The sequence below is a fragment of the Pungitius pungitius genome, chromosome 9 (assembly GCF_949316345.1).
Source record: "Pungitius pungitius chromosome 9, fPunPun2.1, whole genome shotgun sequence".
Lineage (NCBI taxonomy): Eukaryota > Metazoa > Chordata > Actinopteri > Perciformes > Gasterosteidae > Pungitius > Pungitius pungitius.
The window spans coordinates 21237775-21259111 of record NC_084908.1 but is presented as its reverse complement, the minus strand read 5'-3'; the positions used below and the strand labels follow the sequence as shown (position 1 = coordinate 21259111).

Here is a 21337-nt window from a genome sequence, read left to right as displayed (position 1 = left end):
GAGGATTTCTGATCTCTTTTATTGTGAAAGGGTGGAGGGGGAGCTTCAGGTCTGGGTGATCTGAAGGTGCAGCCTCTCCAGACTCTGGGGGTCGGCCTCCGGCCCGTCTGCGGAGGTCACGTACCCCGGGTAGGTGTGGTGAAACTCTGGAGGCGGGGTTTCACTAGCTCCGCCCTCTGAAGGCGCAGCCTCCCCCCGAAGCAACGGGATCAGCTTGGCGTGAGCGTAGTCGATCTCAAAGCCCTCAAAAATAAGCCCCACCCCCCAGGCGCCCAGCGCCTCCTGCAGAACCCTCGCCGCCTTCCTGCTGGCCAGCACCAGTCCCTCGTAGTCCTCCCGGTCCAGTCGGAATATGTCCGAGGTCAGAGGTCGGCGCGGGACCAGCACGGTGAAGCCGGTGGCGTTGGGGAACGGCGTGAGGAAGGCCACGTGACCCTGGTCCTCCCAGACGCGCCAGTGAGGCTCCTCCCCACGGACGATGCGCGAGAAGAGGCCCGGGTGGGCCGGGTCGGCCCCCAGGAAGGTGAGGTCGGACGGGGCATCGGGGGGGCGGACCTTGGTCTGGATTCGGGTCAGGCTGCTGTCGCTCCAGCGGGGGGCGTTCTTGGAGGTGCAGTAGCCCACGTCGCGGTCCTTGTGTTCCCCCCCCTCCGACAGGTGGGGGCGCCACCCTGCATCCAGGCCGTGGAGGGGCAGGACCAGGATCTGAAAAACCACATCGGAGCCTTCAGGAAGTGCAGATAGTTCATGGATAAAAACAAATCTAACACATGGAAAACCTGACTTCTTTCTTTACAGGTTTCGCATCAAGGAAAAAAGGAGTTATTGAATGTGAGATGAGTTTAGAGATTAGAACACTTAGACTCCGTATACGTACACCTGCAGTGACTCACCTGGGCCGGCCGGTCCTGGTGGGGCCGGCTCACCAGCGCACACCTGTGGACCCCCAGGCGCTCGCACAGCAGCCGGGCCACGGCCCGCGCCCCCAACAGCCAGGACAGGAAGACCCGCTCCTCCAGCTGGAAGACGCCCCCGCCGGGCAACCCCCCCTCCAGGACCACCGCGCCGGGGGTCCAGGGCCGCGGGTGGAGGTACGCCACCAGACCCTCCGACTGCCAGACCACATGACGGGGGGGAGCGGAGCACATTCTGCAGGAGCCAAATCATTGATCACTTCCTGTGATGTCATCCTTTGACTGCTTTATTGCTATTGAATAATCTCACTAAAAATATATCTTATTTACTTTAGTTTCTCTTTAACACAAATATTTCTGTCATTATCTGGGTTTTACTAGTCGTGCTTTGTTGAATTTTTGTTTTATCACTTATTATTTTTGTGCTTTGTGAACTCTATTTTTAAAGATGCTGTGTCTAAAGAAAAGGAGATTTAAGGACAAATACTTTTATATTTTATAAAAGCCATTTTAGTAAATAAATAAAATGTTTAACTACTTTTCTTTTTTTACTTGGCAATTCCAATTGATAGTAGAGTAAATATTTTATTTACTATAATTACCTGAGGGATTACACTCCCAGTTAAATTCACGTTTTGATAGCAGTTTATCATTATGTCATAAATATGTATATCGCAATGTGTACGTTAACTCATATGCATGTAACACACAATGTAAATTCTCATTTAGAAAACGGTTGTACATTTCCATCTCAGTAGAGCTATCACGTATGACGTCATTGCCATGTGACTGTCACGTGCTTCTTGGATCGATCTCAGGTGTGAGTCGTTACAGGTTTCCTCCACCGTGCCCGTGCACCGGTTCGCTCGGCGGGGTCCCGTTTAACCGCAGTCGGTCGGTGGGAGTGAACCGCGCTGCCCGACCTACCTTCTCACCAGCGACCGCGCAAACTGCATCAAGGGCGGGAGCCGCTTCCGGGTCCGACCGAGCTGCTGCTCCCGGGTCCCCAAACCGAGGCTACGGTGCTAAAGCGAAACAATATGACCTCCTAACCTTCTCCCTGACACCTCTCCTTGAGCTTTAGGAGGCCAAGGAGAGATCTGAAGAAGAGTTCACGACCGCTCAGCTGAGAGAAAGTGATCAACATTCATTTCGTGACGTCATCATCATGCGACCCAGAAGGTCACTGACGTGGGTCTGACAGAAACTACAACAAAAGACTAAAAAGCGCCTAAAAACTACTAAATCAGTTCTTGTAAGAAATTACATATAAAGTTAGTTACAGTAGTGTATATATTATATACATACACATCACTACAATAAACCATGAAAGGACTATATTCCCCCCTATGAATTGTGTATGTACTTTAATTATCAGTCAATAATGTGCAGCAGACAGCAGGGGGCGCAGTGGACACCGAGTAGAGTGACGCCCTCAGTGCGCAGACGGGTTCATCAGGTTTAACCAGCAGCTGTAATACATTAAGAGACATACATCAATAACTAAAAAAATAACTGCAATGTATAGTTATTGTGCGGAGGACGGTTAAGAACAGCTGAAGGGCAATGAATACACATGTTTGAAAGTAATATAACTTTATTAAGTTTCAAGCTTATTCACAAATGAAACCAGAAACAAGAAGAAAAAAAATGAAATAAGACACATGTTCCAATAGTAAAAGGAACTATTTTCACATTTTGAAAAAGGAAGAAAAAAAATATAATCAAACATTTAAGACTCTGTTTCTTTTCTCAATGTTGACGCTTTCCAGCTGACCTACATCTGACAAACGCCTCGTGTTTAATCCCCCATATGGATCTATTTTGTCAGCTGTGTTTAGACGTCTTGCCTCCAACCAATCACAAGCCACGCTCGAGCGGAGTGATTGCTGCGGCGTTGCGTGTGATCCAGCCTTCTGTTCGTTACCACTTTTTGACACGTATTCTCTGAGAGTCGAAACGCGCCGATGAGTAAAATAAACGCCCCCGCGGAGTGACACCGCGGAAGTACACGGTAGGCGGTGGCTCGGCTGCGCGGATATAGCACCGTGACTCGCCCCGGACGCTCTTCGTCACCTCGTTTCACTTCACAAGCATCAACCTCTCAGTGAACGCTCCCCCGCGGCAAGATGTCAGTTTAAAGGCGTGCAGCGGCTCTCCTCGCATCGGCAACAACCCGGCAGTGCAGCGGCTAAGTGCACTGGCTATTTCTGGCAAAATGGCGTAAGTATTTTTTGTCTTACTGGTAACGCACTAAAAACAACTCGCGCGAGAGCCGAAGCGTCATTGGGTCAATAGTTAGCTAGTGATGCTAACAGGCCTATGTTCACTGGGCAGTTACTACGTGAGATGGCTTTTTACAAGTGAGGGACGTGTTTCCTAAAGGGAACGTCTCTGTACCGGTAATGGAGTCGGAACCACCGGCTGTCAGTGAAAGGTTCCCGCGGGCGGGGACTAGCTGGCTCTCCCTCATATTCCTTTTAAACGTAGTGTCCGTCAACGACCACAACTTTTAAAGCCCCCTCCATTTTAAACAGTTTGTAAGTGTCCCTACGCGGCAGCCTGCCTTCCCCCACCATGTACAGTCTTTGTGTACTAATTAAAACACTTGACAACGTGGCATGTGTTCAAAATGGCGCACTTCCCTCTTTCTCCCGGCACGTCGGACGGCTCTGTTGTGAAAATGGCGGTGGCCCCGCCCACACCTCGACGAGGAGGGCGGGGCCACCGGCCCAGCATGACCAAATTAGGAAATGTTGTCCCTCCGGTGTGAAAGCGGAGCGCGTCTCCATGACGTCATGTTGTCACTTCAGTGGAAGGGATTGGCCTAAATATAGACCCCCCCCCCCATCTGTTAAGAGACGTTAACCCCTTAACAACCAGCTGTTAACATTAAAATGAAAGTGGGATTGACACAAATAGACCAGCAACACAATGTAAATGACACATTTAAAGCATAATTGTTTTAATAAGTCATAATAATAGGAAAATGCCAGCGAACATATTTTTAAGTCCCAAAATACAACCAAACATGTGTTTCATATACTGATTAAATGCTTTACAAAAACTCAAATCTGAAGAGGAATATATCTGCACATATTGAACATTTTCTCCTTGTAACCTTCATTTTCCCTCAGGTCTCTCTTGGCAAACACCCCCAGCTTTGCTGCCCCCACCAGCAGAACCAAACCCCTCGACTCACTGACGTTGTCGGACCTGTCACTGCTTTCATTCAGCGTCACACGGCCGACCGCGACCATCAGCCGCAGCCATGACCCTCTCCCCGCTGGCCGCGGAGGGCCTGTACTTAGGTTAGTTCATGTCAAATGTTCCGTAACCACGGAAACGGGACTCGTAGCATCATTGAGGCTGAATGAAATGTGGCCGAGGGAGTCCAACACGTGTTGTTAGACACCTAAAGAACCTTCTTCTCCTCCTCAGGGCCCTCATTTCTGACGGCTGACCCCATGGGGCCCCTTCTGGACCACAATGAAGAAGCTCTTTCTCCCTCCTCCTCTCTAGAGGGGAAGCCACCAGCTTTGCCCCCCCTCTCTTTCTACTCCCCTCCTCTGTCTCCCTCTCCCCCCCCCTCCTCATTCCTGGAAACCAAGGCCGGAGCGGACTCCCCGTCCCTCCCCTGGCTGGGGGCCGGCGACCTGCTCGACGCCAGCCTTGGAGCGGACGACGCAAACGGTGAGACTTCAAAATGATCCGAACGTCAAATAACGACCAGAGAGTCGCTTTACAGGCTGTTAAAAACATCTGATCGATGAACTTTAGACTGAACGGTTAGTGTTTAGTCCTCGACCCTTTGTAACGACACAATGTCCCCGCTGCCACGTCACCGATGTGCCCTTCGTTAGTCAAACCTGGCAGTTAAAGGCGTGACGTACATTTGGGGAGTGCTGTGAAGGGCAGTGGTTTCTAGCAGCTGGGGGGGGGGGGGGGGGGGGCTCGTAGTGTCACTGAGGCTGGTTTGAACTGGTTTTGAAGAATGTTGTAGTTCACAATGTCTCATTTTGTCGCCGTGACCTTATTTGTTTGTCGGGGTCAGTGTGGCATTAAAAGTGAATTCTGGTCTTTGAATATTTGCTCACATGAGTCACAAAATTAATGTGTACTCGACTCTCTGGATAAACTTGGTAAACGATCACTTTTTGTTTTAATGTAACATTTCTCAATACGTCATCTGCTACTTTGTAATGTTTAATGTGTAAAAAGTGCTGCGTGATGGTCTTTGAACGCCTCCTGGTGTCTGCAGATGATGCGTTCGCGGGCATGGACTGGATGTCGGAGAAGATCGACCTGAGCGGCTTCGACCTGGACTCCCTCATGGGCTCATGTGACGAGTGTCCCTCGTCCCCCGAGGACCTGCTGGCCTCCCTCGACTCCCACGTGGATCTGGACGTCGACTCCTTCAACTCGCCTGTCTCCTCGCCACACGGCGGCCTGGACCTCGGCGTCCCACTCCCCTCTCTGGAGCTCGCCGAGGTGGCCCCCGACCAGCAGGAGCCTCCGGCCTTCGCCCTGGACCTGGGGAGTGAGGTGGACGTCCAGGACGCCGAGAAAACGCCGCCGCACCTCTCCGCCGCCATCATTCCAGATCCCAGCGAGGTCCTCCTGACCAGCAGCCCCATCGTGCTGTCTCTTCCCACCTCTGGCCACTTCGTAGTGGTCCTCACCAACCAGGAAGAGCCCCCCCTCGTCTCTATTCCCGACCCCCCGGCCATCGCCTCCCCATCAAGCGACTGCGACAGCGACTCCGGTATCGAGTCCGTTGGCGGCTCTCCTGCTCGCCTCCAGTCTCCGACCGCCGGGTCCTCCAGGACCAAACCCTACTCCAAACCAGAGCCCTCCTCCACCAAGACCCCCAAGGGCAGATCTGTGTCCGGCGCTCCCAAGGTGGAGAAGAAGCTGAAGAAGATGGAGCAGAACAAGACGGCGGCCACCCGCTACAGGCAGAAGAGGCGGGTGGAGCAGGACCTGCTGAACACGGAGTGCGAGGAGCTGGAGAAGAGGAACAGCGAGCTGTCGGACAAGGCCGACTCCATCAGCAGAGAGATCCAGTACCTGAAGGACCTGATGGAGGAGGTCCGGAAGCGCCGCGTCAAGTCCAGCTCGGTGGCGTAGTGGACCAGAGACGCACTCGCCATTTGAAGTGGTTTGTTTTGAATGAAAGGCGCGTGAAGGTGGACGAATGGAACCCACCATGAACAGAAGAGTTAAAGGGTGTCTGCAAAGAAGCTCCTGGAAGTCGATGATGATGATGATGATGATGATGAAATGAAGGGTGGTGCATCTGTACATCCTCCTCCCCAGTCTCACTGCAGTACACACTGCTGTAGACTCTTAACAACCCCCCCCCCCAGTATCTGATCCCAGATCAGCTCTCATGAAGTGACTCCTCCCTCTTACCAGAGTCACCTCCTCCTTCTTCTTCACAGCTTCACGTCCAGAAAGAGGCCTCAAAGTATTGCTGACTCCTCGTGTTACGTGTTTTCTGTGTACATAGTTCTTCCTCCTGTGTACTGGTAGTTTATGTAACTGCATCAAAACCTGATGATGTCATCAGAAGCTCAGCTGTTTGACTTTGCTCTTTTTCTAATAAATATATCGGTACTGTGAGGTGTGACTGGTTTTTAAGCTGATCATTAAACATGAATCTATCAGTTATGACTAATCATTGATCCGGCGGTCTATAATAAAACAGACAATGTTATGTGTTTTAGGTCTTATTATATAAATTTCTTCCCCTGATCAGTGTAAAGTTGAAGCTTTAATGTAGAAACTTAAAACAAACTGATTAATGTCCTGTGACAAGATTTCTCCATTTCTATTAGACGACCCCCCCCCCCCCCCACTGGAGGGTGAAAATAAACCACATTAGAATAAAGTAATTTTAATGGTGCTATTTTAATCTAATGATCTACAAACCTATTAATAGGGTTCAAAGCTTCATGACAGTTTTTAATATTAAGTTGTTTTTTTTAAACATTCAGTGTTTTTATACCAGCTCGTCATCTTTAGGGATTTTTTTGATGTAGTACAAGTACATTAAAAGTACTTTGTTCAGAGCACACACACACACTCTGGAGGCTTCGACCTCCTGAGGCGACACAGATAAGAGCAGGAACACAGCGAGGCGTCTGACAGTTAAACATCAAACATTTACAACGTGAAGATGTCATTACTGTCTAGTTATGAACTATAACTTTCATTCTCTGTGTCATCTTCACGTTACAACCAAATGCATTTAAGAGTAAATGTTTGATGTTTCCCATATATATGCATACATATATACATATTAATGACATCTGCACGTAAATAAACATAAAATCAACTATAAAAGACCACAGAACTTGACATGTATTTGAGAGTACAAAATCTTTAAACTGTATTTATTGGTTTTGTTGTATGGACAGTAGACATTATTAAAAACATGTTAGTCACCTTAAAAATATATAAGCATGAAGAAACCAAAGGAGAAGAGTAATATAAATATGTCATAAAACACTAAATAGAAGTTGAATAATTCAACATTGTGTAGCATTAAGGACACTGAAGCTGACTTGTGTTTTGTGTACTTGTGTACACACAATGTGTGTGTTGGTTGTGAGTCACTCCCTGGCAGGAAGGAGGGGCGGAGCCTGTTCATAAATGAGTTTAAAAGTTTTTCCTCAGGAAGAAGTGAGTTTCCCTCTGGTTGAACCTGATGGACTATAGAACTACTGCCACCTGCTGGTTGGATGATGGTACAAACGCATCCAGTCCCATTTACAATGTTAATATGACCAATAGATGAGTGTGTGTGTGTGTGTGTGTGTCCTGAGACGTCCCTGGCGATTCTCACTTCTCTAATGACATCCCCCTCCTTCAGTTTGCACTGTTTATTTCCGTTTAGTTGGTTCATCATGACACTCATTCAGGGGCGGTATTTATAACAGGAACAGAGTCTACAGGAAGTCTTTGGATTGTCGTCCACGCAAGAAAACTAACACGACTATTTTACTTTCCATTTGAACACGAGAAGAACTGGACCCCAGAAGGAGATCAGTGCGTTTGAATCAGAAACGTAGTGCACGTTGTGCACGTACGTCACTGAGAGCCTGGTGGCTCTTGATGTTGTCAGCAGCAGCTCCCCGTTTCCTGCGAGGCCTCAAGTGTCTCTGTGTTTTTACCGGTGCGCTTCATTTCTTCCCCTCGACAGTCCTGCCAAAGTAATCCATCTGGAACTGCTGGAACTCCTCCTCCGTGAACAGAGACGTCGCCTTCTCCGCCTTCCTGGCCGGCGGCTCCCGGCGACTCCTCGACTGCCGCCCCAGGTTGTGGTTCTGGATCTGAGGGAGACCCGGAATCAGAGCAACGCAAAGAGAAACAGTGCAAACAACAAGCAGAGAACACGTGACATTCACGTTAGCTCCGTATGACTAATGAAGCTAACTCAACATGCTAAGGAGCCTTCACAAACAACAGGTCGGAGTTCTTACCTTCACAGTGTCAGAGTCGGGTGTTTTGTTGCTGTCTGCCATGAAGTACTTGAGGTTATCGGTCATGTGACTCTTCCTCTGGTTCTTCCTGAACTCCTCTGCAGCGAAAACAAATACATGCAAACACAGAGGAGAAGGACGTTCAGGTGACAAAAGGGTTGTCTTATGAAACTCCTACAAGGACTACTTTAATGTGATGTGTTAATCAGGCTGTGGATCCTGTCCCCCCCCGTCCCAAGAGCAGACTGACCCACTGCAGACTTGATCCTCTTGTCTTTGACGGTGGCTTTGCTCTTTCCGGCCCCGAGGCGGCCCTGCAGCCGCTTCACCTGCCGCGTGACCCCCTGCCGCCTGGTGCTCACCAGCTGCATCACGGTGGAGGAGCCGGGGGTCTGCTGCTGCTTCTTCTTCTGCTGCTGCTGCTTCGTCGTCCTCTTCTTCTTCTTCGCTTCACTGACATCTGGGAGAGAAACACACATGTAACAGGATTCTGTTGTGTATTATCTTCACTGTGAGCTGCTACACAGCCCTCTCTATCTCTAAAATATCTATAAACTTCTACTAAATTCACGGGACATTGCAGACGGTGTGTGTGTGTGTGTATGTGCGTGTGTGTGTGTGATGAAAGGAGACATTGCTGTTATCTCCCTCCTTCTTTCCATTATGTTTTATTCATGAGGACATGAGGACAGAAATTATAGTTGGCAGTGTCCTTTTCCTCTGTGTTTGCATGAAGTAGATATAATATACTTCATATTATGGAGTAAAACGGTCTTCAAAGTACTTCTTAATGCCACATAAAGCATCTTAATAATGGATATTAAATAAAAACCCAACTAAGTAAAGTTAGTGCCATGTCGTATGATGGTCTTTTATTTCACGAGGAGCGAGTTTGTTTCACTGTGACGATGAAACGCCAAAGCTAATGTGCTAATGTTAGCCATGCTAATGTTAGCCATGCTAATGCTAACCAGCGAGCTGAAGCGCTAATCTGACCTTTGACGTCACTGTTGAGCAGCTCCAGTCCTCTTCGGACCAACGACGCCGACATCCCGGTGGAATTATGACACGTTTTGTGTGAACGTCTCGCGGGTAAATGAACACATCGATGAGGACTCGCGCACAACTCCGAACAGCAACGTGACTGCGTCAACATCCGGTGAGCAGCCGGTGTGACCGTCAAAGGCAACCGGAGGGAAACCAGCACGGAGGAGATACGTTCCACCCGGACGACTTCGAGCCGGCTCCGCCTAATACTACTATTACTACTACCAATACTACTACTACTAGTTTACTACGACTACTACCACTACTAGTCTGCTACCAATACTAATACCACTACCACTACTAGTCTGCTACTACCACTACTAGTCTGCTACCAATACTAATACCACTACCACTACTAGTCTGCTACTACCACTACTAGTCTGCTACCAATACTAATACCACTACCACTACTAGTCTGCTACTACCACTACTAGTCTACTCCTAATACTAGTACTATAACTACTACTAGCACTGGGAGTGATTACCAGATTAAAGGTATACAAATAAAGGTACTTGTTATGTTTGTATTTACTACACCCAGCAGAGTTCATGTTGAATCACAGCTGCTCGTCAGATGATCTGCAGCCAATCAGAAGGCTGCTTCTCCCTCGGATGGACCGTTCGAAAGGGAAGTGAAGCCCGGAACTTCCTGTGGATTCGTTCCTAGAAGCTGTGAGGATCACGCGGGTTGTCGGTGTGAATCCCGCCGGAGGGAGCAGATAACGGTGAGTGTGTGTGTGTGTGTGTGTGTGTGTGTGTGTGTGTGTGTGTGTGTGTGTGTGTGTGTGTGTGTGTGTGTGTGTGATGAATCGCCCTCCTTCTTCTTTCCATTATGTTTTATTCATAAACCTGAAGGTAAAGAAATGTTTAGCTTATAGATCTCATACTTAAACGATATATTAAGACAATTATTCGTTCTCTGTAATGTTGTAATTACATATGAAAATAAAACAATGTGTAACAGTGACTTCTGGTGAATTCAGGATATAGAGACTCAAAATAAAGAAGTAAAATGAACGTGTACTCTGTATCTTTAGTTTCCCTTTACTCTGAAAAAGAGGTTTTTAAATAGACAAATATCTCTAAATGGATCAGAGAAAGTATTTGGTTACTACATCTTAATAAATTAACAATATTATAAATAATCATCAAAACCTCTCTGTTGGAACTGGGATGACAAAGATTTAGTTTTAAAACGTTTAAGATTTTCTCTGAAGGGTCACTGATGGTTTTGGGGTGTTGGTGCCACCAGGAGGGGGCGCTAGAGTGAAGCCTTCAGCGTGAGCTCTGTTTCTGTCACTATTCAACGTGAAGAACAAAACAAGGACCTTTAAGTCCGTATGAGGAGGCATCTCATAGCTATGTGAACCTCCGATGCTTCCTTCTCCAGCCCAGGAAACACTGGAGGAAAGGAGATGGTGGCGTGGTGCTCAGCACCGTCACCTCACAGCAAGAAGGTCCTGGGTTCGACTCAGTGGCCTGTGTGTTCTGTGTGGAGTCTGCATGTTCTCCCCGAGTCTGTGTGGCTTCTCTCTGGTTCTCCGGGTTCCTCCCACAGTCCTAAGACCTGCTCTGGGGATCGGGTTGATTGTGTGGATGTGAGTGTGAGTGGTTGTTTGTCTCTGTGCTGCGATTGGCTGGTGACCGATCCAAGGTGGACCCCCCCGACACCCCCCCCCCCCCCTATGACCCTGAGTACAGGATAAGTGGTTTGAAGATGGATGGATGTAAAGACTAGATTCATGACGTAGAAAATCCCATGTGTCTTAAGAGAAGGGTATTTGTGGAGGTGTATGTGGGGGGGTATTTGTGGGGGTGCATGTGGGGGGGTATTTGTGGGGGTGCATGTCAGCCACATCACCTCCTCAAAAGCACTTTGAGGAATCTGGTGCAACAATTGAATCCACACGCAGACAGAAGAACATCTCTGATCCACGCAGTAAAATCAGGGTTTTTGTGGATGGAATCTTCAGCGACAACAGAAAGGTCTGAAGAGGTGAAGATATCCCTCCCCTCTTCATCTCCCCTCTTCTTCATCCTCAACCCTCTTCTCCTCCTCTTCATCCTCTCCTATTCTCCCCTCTTCATCTTCATCGTTGTCCCTTCTTCTTCCTCTCCTCATCTTCCTGAACCTCAGAGAGAGAAACCACACTGACCTCCTTTTTTATTCTTCACTCAGAAGCTTCTCCTCTTCGTCACTGGCTCTGTGTTGGAGTCCACATGGGGACCGATCAATGAGGAGCAGGTAGGACCTGATCAACCGTATCTATTACATTACATTACATGTCATCTGACGCTTTTATCCACTTACAATACAATATCTATTGCCATCGATAAAGAAGAGGAGGAGGATGAAGACAAGTTTAACATCTGATAGACGCAGCATTTGATGATTTGGGGGGGAGAGAGATGAGGGGGGGTGGGGAGGGGGGGAGAGAGATGACTCACTTTGTCCGTCCTTTAATCTACTCTCTGTCATTCGTTGGTTGCCCTCTCTGATCAGCTGACAGCGTGAAGCGGTCCAATGATGAAGGTGAGGGAGTGATCTTCCTCTGGTCAGGAGGACGCATTTAGGGAAAGAGCTTCATGCACTTTTTCATATTCACAAACATCAGTGAGGATCATTGAAGCTCTGATTAGTCTTTCTTTCCGTTTGATTTGTGTCTTTGATGGTGAAGCTCTTCATTGTAGTGGACTCTAAACCGCGGTGTGTTGTGGGTAAAAAGGGTCACAGAAGTAAAGGCAGATAACGCGCAGTGAGTCATCGTTTCATCAGAAGCAGCGCAGCGTTCTGGGAAAAGGCCGTGGGAGGAAGCGGTTTGTGTCAGGCTGCGCTTCTTTTGACTTTGTGGTTGTTTCCGTGTTTTTTGAGAGGAAAGTGAGAGAAGAAGTCTCGGCTAAGAGGGGAAGTCCAAGTGGCGGAAAAAAACCCATTTAAATAGAACACCCGTATCTCAGTGTCAGGACACGACGTTATGGAGACAGACTGAAGACGGGAGGTCTTGATTCTCTGATCACATGGTACATCTTCAGTCATTCATCCAGCCCTTATTAAGGTCGAGCTGCAAACCTTCAGGTCCTTAAAGTGAAGTCAACGCTTCATGAGTTAAAGCTGCATTCTGTGTAGTGACCAGCAGGGGGCGACTCCTCTGCTCCCATAGACGTCTATGAGGAAATGACTCTACTTCTGTGTAGTGACCAGCAGGGGGCGACCCCTCTGCTCCCATAGACGTCTATGAGGAAATGACTACACTCCTGTGTAGTGACCAGCAGGGGGCGACTCCTCTGCTCCCATAGACGTCTATGAGGAAATTACTCTACTTCTGTGTAGTGACCAGCAGGGGGCGACTCCTCTGCTCCCATAGACGTCTATGAGGAAATGACTCTACTTCTGTGTAGTGACCAGCAGGGGGCGACTCCTCTGCTCCCATAGACGTCTATGAGGAAATGACTCTACTTCTGTGTAGTGACAAGCAGGGGGCGACCCCTCTGCTCCCATAGACGTCTATGAGGAAATGACTCTACTTCTGTGTAGTGACCAGCAGGGGGCGACTCCTCTGCTCCCATAGACGTCTATGAGGAAATGACTCTACTTCTGTGTAGTGACCAGCAGGGGGCGACTCCTCTGCTCCCATAGACGTCTATGAGGAAATGACTCTACTTCTGTGTAGTGACCAGCAGGGGGCGACTCCTCTGCTCCCATAGACGTCTATGAGGAAATGACTCTACTTCTGTGTAGTGACCAGCAGGGGGCGACCCCTCTGCTCCCATAGACGTCTATGAGGAAATGACTCTACTTCTGTGTAGTGACCAGCAGGGGGCGACCCCTCTGCTCCCATAGACGTCTATGAGGAAATGACTCTACTTCTGTGTAGTGACCAGCAGGGGGCGACTCCTCTGCTCCCATAGACGTCTATGAGGAAATTACTCTACTTCTGTGTAGTGACCAGCAGGGGGCGACTCCTCTGCTCCCATAGACGTCTATGAGGAAATGACTCTACTTCTGTGTAGTGACCAGCAGGGGGCGACCCCTCTGCTCCCATAGACGTCTATGAGGAAATGACTCTACTTCTGTGTAGTGACCAGCAGTGGGCGACTCCTCTGCTCCCATAGACGTCTATGAGGAAATGACTCTACTTCTGTGTAGTGACCAGCAGGGGGCGACCCCTCTGCTCCCATAGACGTCTATGAGGAAATGACTACACTCCTGTGTAGTGACCAGCAGGGGGCGACTCCTCTGCTCCCATAGACGTCTATGAGGAAATTACTCTACTTCTGTGTAGTGACCAGCAGGGGGCGACTCCTCTGCTCCCATAGACGTCTATGAGGAAATGACTCTACTTCTGTGTAGTGACCAGCAGGGGGCGACTCCTCTGCTCCCATAGACGTCTATGAGGAAATGACTCTACTTCTGTGTAGTGACAAGCAGGGGGCGACCCCTCTGCTCCCATAGACGTCTATGAGGAAATGACTCTACTTCTGTGTAGTGACCAGCAGGGGGCGACTCCTCTGCTCCCATAGACGTCTATGAGGAAATGACTCTACTTCTGTGTAGTGACCAGCAGGGGGCGACTCCTCTGCTCCCATAGACGTCTATGAGGAAATGACTCTACTTCTGTGTAGTGACCAGCAGGGGGCGACTCCTCTGCTCCCATAGACGTCTATGAGGAAATGACTCTACTTCTGTGTAGTGACCAGCAGGGGGCGACCCCTCTGCTCCCATAGACGTCTATGAGGAAATGACTCTACTTCTGTGTAGTGACCAGCAGGGGGCGACCCCTCTGCTCCCATAGACGTCTATGAGGAAATGACTCTACTTCTGTGTAGTGACCAGCAGGGGGCGACTCCTCTGCTCCCATAGACGTCTATGAGGAAATTACTCTACTTCTGTGTAGTGACCAGCAGGGGGCGACTCCTCTGCTCCCATAGACGTCTATGAGGAAATGACTCTACTTCTGTGTAGTGACCAGCAGGGGGCGACCCCTCTGCTCCCATAGACGTCTATGAGGAAATGACTCTACTTCTGTGTAGTGACCAGCAGTGGGCGACTCCTCTGCTCCCATAGACGTCTATGAGGAAATGACTCTACTTCTGTGTAGTGACCAGCAGGGGGCGACCCCTCTGCTCCCATAGACGTCTATGAGGAAATGACTACACTCCTGTGTAGTGACCAGCAGGGGGCGACTCCTCTGCTCCCATAGACGTCTATGAGGAAATGACTCTACTTCTGTGTAGTGACCAGCAGGGGGCGACTCCTCTGCTCTCATAGACGTCTATGAGGAAATGACTCTACTTCTGTGTAGTGACCAGCAGGGGGAGACTCCTCTGCTCCCATAGACGTCTATGAGGAAATGACTCTACTTCTGTGTAGTGACCAGCAGGGGGCGACCCCTCTGCTCCCATAGACGTCTATGAGGAAATGACTCTACTTCTGTGTAGTGACCAGCAGGGGGCGACTCCTCTGCTCCCATAGACGTCTATGAGGAAATGACTCTACTTCTGTGTAGTGACCAGCAGGGGGCGACTCCTCTGCTCCCATAGACGTCTATGAGGAAATTACTCTACTTCTGTGTAGTGACCAGCAGGGGGCGACTCCTCTGCTCCCATAGACGTCTATGAGGAAATGACTCTACTTCTCTCTTGATTTATTCCCTCAGTAAACATTGTAAACATGAGTTCATGGTCTCAGTCTCTAGTTTCAAGGCTTCATTGTTCATTTAGTGAATGATGGTCCATTTAGAGTCAAACAGACCACACAATGATTGACAGGTCTCTGATAGAGTATAAAGCAGGGGCGGCCAAATCGCTTTAGGGCCAAATTGTGAAACTCTTCATTTTTTGACTTCGCACTACTTGTACTTTGTTTAGTCTTCGTGGATCACATGACTTGATCATAATCACTTTGTTTGGTGTAAACGTGAAGTACAAAATATGTTGAATCGTCATCTTTACATTACATTACATTACATGTCATTTAGCTGACGCTTTTATCCAAAGCGACGTACAATAAGTGCATTTCCACATAGAGATACAAACTCAGAAGAACAAGTAACAAGAAAGTACATTTTCATCAAATAAACAGTTACTAAACATGTTATAGAAAAGTGCCATTATAAGTACAATTTAAGTGCTATCATTTGTTAGTGCTACGGTTTGCTAGTGTTTTAGTCAAGGTAGAGTCTAAAAAGGTGTGTCTCTAGTTTTCTGTGGAAGATGTCGAGGCTCTCTGTGGTCCTGATCTTCACTCTTCCAGTGATGGAACATTTACCTCAGTAGTGTACTTAAGTCGACTTGTCTACTTAATACTTCTACACTACGTCCATGCGTCTGTATGCATGTGTTGAAAGTGGAGGGGGGGGTGAGATGGTCAGGTGACCCGGGTGGTTTAAAGTGAGGGGTAAGATCTCACTTGGTGTCTTCTGAGCTCCACTGTTGTTGGGATGGCTTCATATTTCAGCGCTGATGTCAAACATGTGGTCTGTGGAGTTCTTTTCACCACGCTGCGTGAGGACAGCATCTGATAAGTGACGCTTTAAGAACAGGAAGCGCTCTGGTAGGAAGTCACCTGTCACAGTGTAATGGAACATTTGAGTTCTCTGAAAAAAGCTCTGACCTTTTATTAAAACCTCATGAGCCAACTTCCCCCCCCCCGCAGTGAAACAACACAACACACAATGAGTGATGAACGGCTTTTACACACAAAGCGTTTAGAGGGACTCTGAAATGTCTTCTGTCATTGATTATTCTGTTAATTGTTAGTATACTAGGGCTTTGTGTGTGTGTGTGTGTGTGTGTGTGTGTCTGGTTATGGGGTTTGCAGTCAGCTGTATTACTACACACACACCTACACACACACACACACACACATATACTTGCCATCCTGTTTTTGAGGCAGCGTGGGTCTGCTGTTGATTGGCATGTTAAATAAAAGGGTCGAATGAATCATGTGATGTGAGATTGTGTTTTTCTGAGTGCTGAACGTCTGACGTTACCTCTGACGTCTGCTACTACAGGATACCACACCCCCCCCCACCCCCCCCCCGATGTGACTCCTCTCACAGAGCACCGCAGAGGAGCTGAGAGGTTCGCTGTGTGACGGATGCAGCAGGTGAGGGTCACACTTCTTAGTTTCATATATATATATTTATATGTGTGTATACACATAAATAAACTGCAGAGATACAGTATATTCACACTGTTAATCTGTTTATGACATCATGATGCTTGTCTATGACACGGCGTCCAGCTGAGGACCCTTTTTGGCTCTCGGTAGGTCAACAAAGGTTAGAATAAATAGGTTGAGATGTTCTGATGGGTCACTTCGTGCTCCCCATCATCACGTAGGAAGCAGTTGTTTCTTCTCTATGGTTGGCTCCTTCTCACCTGTTGCCCTGCAGGTGAGGAAAAGCGTCCTCTTGTGATGGTACCCTGACCCACAAAGTACCATACTGAGTGAGTGGGGTCAGTGCAGAGCAGATTCATCCTGTGTTGTCCAAAGGATACAGAGTTACACAAGTAGCTCAGGATCTGTTTCAGGATCCGAAACGGCAGCATTTTAGTTTTTTTTATCATCTGACAGTTTCACACCTGCTTTGCGGTCAGGCGTGTGTGTGCGTGTGTGTGTGTGTGTGTGTGTGTGTGTGCAGAAATAACCCCACCGGTGTGTGTGTGTGTGTGGTCCCCTGCACAGAATGAGGAGACGCTGGAGCTGTGAGCCGCACCCTGAACGCTGAGAACACACGGAGTGAAGGGAGCGACCCCCCATCAGACGGCAGAGGAGCAGCCTGAGGAGGATGGAGAGGAGTAAAGGAGGAGTTCTGCTGGGCCTCCTGGCTCTGCTGTGCACCGCTGAAGGAGACAACTGTTCCGGCCTCTCGGATGACGGTCGGTGCTTTAATTTCATTCATGAAAGCTGCTTTTTACGACATCTTTTGAAGCTTCTGTTTGCCCCCCCCTCCCCCCATCAGAGCTCACCTGCGTCAGCGACTACAGCCGCTTCATCACCTGCGCGTGGAGCAGCCCGTCTGAGGCCGACCGCCCCGACAACGTCTGCACAATCCTGGCCGAAAGAAGGTTGACACGATATAAAAAATACAACAGCTCCTGCAGGATGGAGCCGGTCGACGCCTCCACACCGAGGCTGAAGAAGTGCCACCTGATTTTCAAAAACAAAAATATGGTGAGTGGGAGGAGCTCCACTGTGACATCAGTGACCAGTGGTGGGATGATTGAACCAGTGAACAGGAAGTGACCGTACATGGACTGATGTTTCTGGTAGAGACCTGTCAATTAGTGTGTAGCCCCGCCCTAAAGCATCCCCTACTTATGGTCTGTTTGACTCTAAATGGACCTTCATTCACTAAATGAACATCATGCTGCTTTGAAGAAGACTTAAAACTAGAGACTGAGACCATAAACTCATGTTTACAATGTTTGCTGAGGGAATAAATCAAGAGAGAAGTAGAGTCATTTCCTCATAGACGTCTATGGGAGCAGAGGAGTCGCCCCCTGCTGGTCACTACACAGAAGTAGAGTCATTTCCTCATAGACGTCTATGGGAGCAGAGGAGTCGCCCCCTGCTGGTCACTACACAGAAGTAGAGTCATTTCCTCATAGACGTCTATGGGAGCAGAGGAGTCGCCCCCTGCTGGTCACTACACAGAAGTAGAGTCATTTCCTCATAGACGTCTATGGGAGCAGAGGAGTCGCCCCCTGCTGGTCACTACACAGAAGTAGAGTAATTTCCTCATAGACGTCTATGGGAGCAGAGGAGTCGCCCCCTGCTGGTCACTACACAGAAGTAGAGTCATTTCCTCATAGACGTCTATGGGAGCAGAGGAGTCGCCCCCTGCTGGTCACTACACAGAAGTAGAGTCATTTCCTCATAGACGTCTATGGGAGCAGAGGAGTCGCCCCCTGCTGGTCACTACACAGAAGTAGTCATTTCCTCATAGACGTCTATGGGAGCAGAGGAGTCGCCCCCTGCTGGTCACTACACAGAATGCTAAGCTGCTCATCCGACTGCTCCCACAATACTGAGCTATAAAAGCACATTGAACACATGTATTCTTTTCTGTGAAGAACTGATTTATATGTAGATTTAATCATGAGTTCACCTGCCTGCAGATAAACACCTTTAACACCTTTATTGGTGACGTAATAGTGATGAATGTTTCATTCTTTTCTCCTCAGTTTCAAAGCTCCCACAAGCTCTCCATTCATCTGAGCTGTAACGCCACCAAAACAACGCTGCAGCGTCACTTCAAGCCGGCTTGTCACAGTGAGTATGACGGCGTGCACACACACACACACACACACACACACCACTTGGAACCTTACAACACACCGTGTGCCGCTGCAGTAAAGCTGGATCCTCCCCCGAAACCCTCCGTGGTCTCCACCACCGTCTCCTGGTTCCCCCAAGCCACCAAGCACGGACGGATCAACCTTTTCAAATCCCAGGTGCAGTGGAAGGCCGAGGCCCAGGCGTGGACGGTGCGTGTGCGTTCAGTCAGAGAGGAACATGGTAGACCCTGAAGGATTCTCCGTGAAAGCTCCTCTGTGCTCCACCAGGACGCGTCCGTGCAGGTAGACGAGCGGCAAGACTCCTGGAATATCAGCGTGGAGCTGGACCCAGACCAGCTGCTGCGAGGCCAGAGGTACGAGGTGCGCGTCCGAGTGATGGCCGTCATGGTCGACAGCAAGTCCACGTGGAGCGACTGGAGCCCCGTTGCATCGTGGGATTCCTCTGTAGGAAGACCACAGCCGACAGGTAACAGTTCACAAGTTTGATATTTGAACGTCTTATGTCCTCCGGAGCACCTGAGCTCTCTGAACCACTGCAAAGGGTCATGGGAAATGGTTTCTGTTGATTATTTCTAGCGTGTGATGATGCGCCACCTCTCAGGGGCCCACAAAAGGTCAATGACCACAAAGACTGTGACTGTAAAGAGACTGGAGACAAAGTGAGACTGATAAAGACTTCTTGTGTCACGGTGCAGATCTTCAGGTCTGGCTTCTGAGCGTAATCAGTGCTGCTGCAGCTCTCGCTGTGTTTCTGCTCTTCATCCACTTCAAGACGGACAAAACCACCTGGTAGGCGTACCTGTGTACCTGTATGTATATGTGTACCTGTATGCGTACCTGTATGTGTACCTGTATGCATACCTGTATGTGTACCTGTATGCGTACCTGTATGCATACCTGTATGTGTACCTGTATGCGTACCTGTATGCGTACCTGTATGTGTACCTGTATTCATACCTGTATGCATACCTGTATGTGTACCTGTATGCGTACCTGTATGCGTACCTGTATGCGTACCTGTACGCGTACCTGTATGTGTACCTGTATGCGTACCTGTATGTGTACCTGTATGCGTACCTGTATGCGTATCTGTATGCGTACCTGTATGTGTACCTGTATGCGTACCTGTATGTGTACCTGTATGCGCATGTGTACCTGTATGTGCATGTGTACCTGTAGGCGTACCTGTATGCGTACCTGTATGCGTGTGTATATAACCTTCATTGTGCTCTCTAGGGTCTACATGGTGAAGAGGATCACAGGTCCACCTCTCCCAGACCCGGCCAAGTCCTTCCTGCAGGATGTTGACTTCCAGGTGACTCTTTGTTAGAGCGAGATCACATGACATGTATTTTATATGTGTGTGTGTGTTCTTACCTGTTCTCTTTCTGCCACAGAGCTGGCTGAGGCCCCACCTCCCCAGCGGGTCCTTCACCTCCTTCTCCAGACCCAGGGACGCGGTCTCCATGGAGGTCACTTCCGCCGTGGACGCCGTGGCGCCGTGCGGCCTGGAGGAGGCGCTGCTGGAGAAGCTGAGAGGAGAAAGCAGCTTCTCCAACCCCAGCTACTCCCAGGTGTGCCCTCCCCCCCCTTCTCCTCCTCCTCCACCCGTCTCCTCGCTCACTGCTGGGGCCCTGGCGCCCTGCGCCGCCGACACGCCCTACGGGGTCGTCGGGGGGCGGCACCACGAAGCGGAGATCCGCCTGCTGCTCTCCAAAGGCTGCGAGTCCGTGCCGGTGGTCTCGGACTACGAGCGGGCGGAGGAGGTGCTGGTGGAGCGCGCCAGGCTCCAGAGTCTGGATTCGGGCGTGTGCAGCGGCGAGGAGGTCAGCCAGGAGAGCCTGGAGGCGGACAGCATCAACGCGGCCGACGGCGAGGAGGAGAGCGGCGGGGGGGTGGACTTCCGGAAGCTGCTGGCAGGCGGGGGCTCCGTCCCGGTGTGCTCCGGCTACGAGCGAGTCCCCCAGCTCCTTAGCGTCAGAGAGGAGGAGCTGGGGGGTCAGGAGGAGCTCAAAGCATCCTCCGAATCCACCCGCCTCCTGCTTCCTCGTCCTCCTCTTCCTCCCTTCAGCTCCTCGCCGTGCTTCCTGCCGCCGGCCCTCTGCGGCGTGGGTCCGGCTCCGAGGCCCCTTCCGCTGGAGCAGATGGTCCTGATGTCCTCCGGCAGTCCACTGGAGCCCTGTGGGGACGGGTACATGTGAGGAGGCCCGTGTGTCCCCCAGAGGGACACGTTGTTATCAGCAAACAGATCAGCTTTCTTTGTTGTTTCTTTGCTGTAAATCAAATAAAAGTATTTTTGAATTGATTCTTGGGTTCTTTGTTCTTTGGATTCTCATTTTGATGAAACAAAAACAAAAAGAAAGAAGAAACCAGATGATAAATCTTCACTCAAAGCTTGTGAAGATTCTTGTTTGCCCCGAAGGTGAAATGCACCCTGGGAAACCAGGTGAACGGCCTCGTGAGCATCGCCGCTGCTAGGCAACAAGACCTGTGCTCACCTGGGGGGCCTATTAGCAGGGAGAAGGTGCTTAACACCCCCCCCCCCCTCCCACGTGGGATCAGTCAGCTGAAGCTCGTCCAGCT

At 49.5% G+C, this 21337-nt stretch overlaps 4 protein-coding genes across 6 annotated transcripts; 2 read left to right on the top strand and 2 right to left on the bottom strand.

The window, feature by feature from the left end:
* Positions 1-2242, bottom strand: LOC119218011 (uncharacterized). 3 transcript variants are annotated; one of them, XM_037472134.2, is made up of 3 exons: positions 1842-2242; positions 894-1149; positions 1-705 (listed from the first exon to the last, which is right to left on the bottom strand). In XM_037472134.2, the coding sequence occupies exons 1-3, from the start codon at positions 1868-1870 to the stop codon at positions 46-48; spliced, it is 945 nt and encodes a 314-aa protein (XP_037328031.2). In that variant the 5' UTR covers positions 1871-2242; the 3' UTR covers positions 1-45. The 3 variants fall into 3 exon arrangements, with proteins under 3 accessions (XP_037328031.2, XP_037328033.2, XP_037328032.2); XM_037472136.2 differs by having other exon boundaries at positions 1968-2242; XM_037472135.2 differs by lacking the exon at positions 1842-2242 and adding an exon at positions 1657-1822.
* Positions 2243-2927: 685 nt separating this feature from the next.
* On the top strand, positions 2928-6539 carry atf4a (activating transcription factor 4a). The gene is made up of 4 exons (XM_037472092.2): positions 2928-3137; positions 4052-4225; positions 4356-4607; positions 5176-6539. Exons 2-4 carry the CDS (start codon positions 4186-4188, stop codon positions 6042-6044), a joined length of 1161 nt encoding a protein of 386 aa, XP_037327989.2. The 5' UTR covers positions 2928-3137; positions 4052-4185; the 3' UTR covers positions 6045-6539.
* A 1247-nt stretch (positions 6540-7786) lies between these two features.
* Positions 7787-9696, bottom strand: rps19bp1 (ribosomal protein S19 binding protein 1). The gene is made up of 4 exons (XM_037472167.2): positions 9398-9696; positions 8652-8861; positions 8402-8499; positions 7787-8251 (listed from the first exon to the last, which is right to left on the bottom strand). Exons 1-4 carry the CDS (start codon positions 9555-9557, stop codon positions 8102-8104), a joined length of 618 nt encoding a protein of 205 aa, XP_037328064.2. The 5' UTR covers positions 9558-9696; the 3' UTR covers positions 7787-8101.
* An 86-nt stretch (positions 9697-9782) lies between these two features.
* Positions 9783-21251, top strand: LOC119217935 (interleukin-2 receptor subunit beta-like). The gene is made up of 11 exons (XM_037471991.2): positions 9783-10173; positions 11628-11693; positions 16462-16556; positions 17139-17332; positions 17416-17627; positions 18641-18728; positions 18810-18943; positions 19022-19220; positions 19450-19543; positions 19991-20069; positions 20152-21251. The coding sequence occupies exons 4-11, from the start codon at positions 17242-17244 to the stop codon at positions 20953-20955; spliced, it is 1701 nt and encodes a 566-aa protein (XP_037327888.2). The 5' UTR covers positions 9783-10173; positions 11628-11693; positions 16462-16556; positions 17139-17241; the 3' UTR covers positions 20956-21251.
* Positions 21252-21337: the final 86 nt, after the last annotated feature.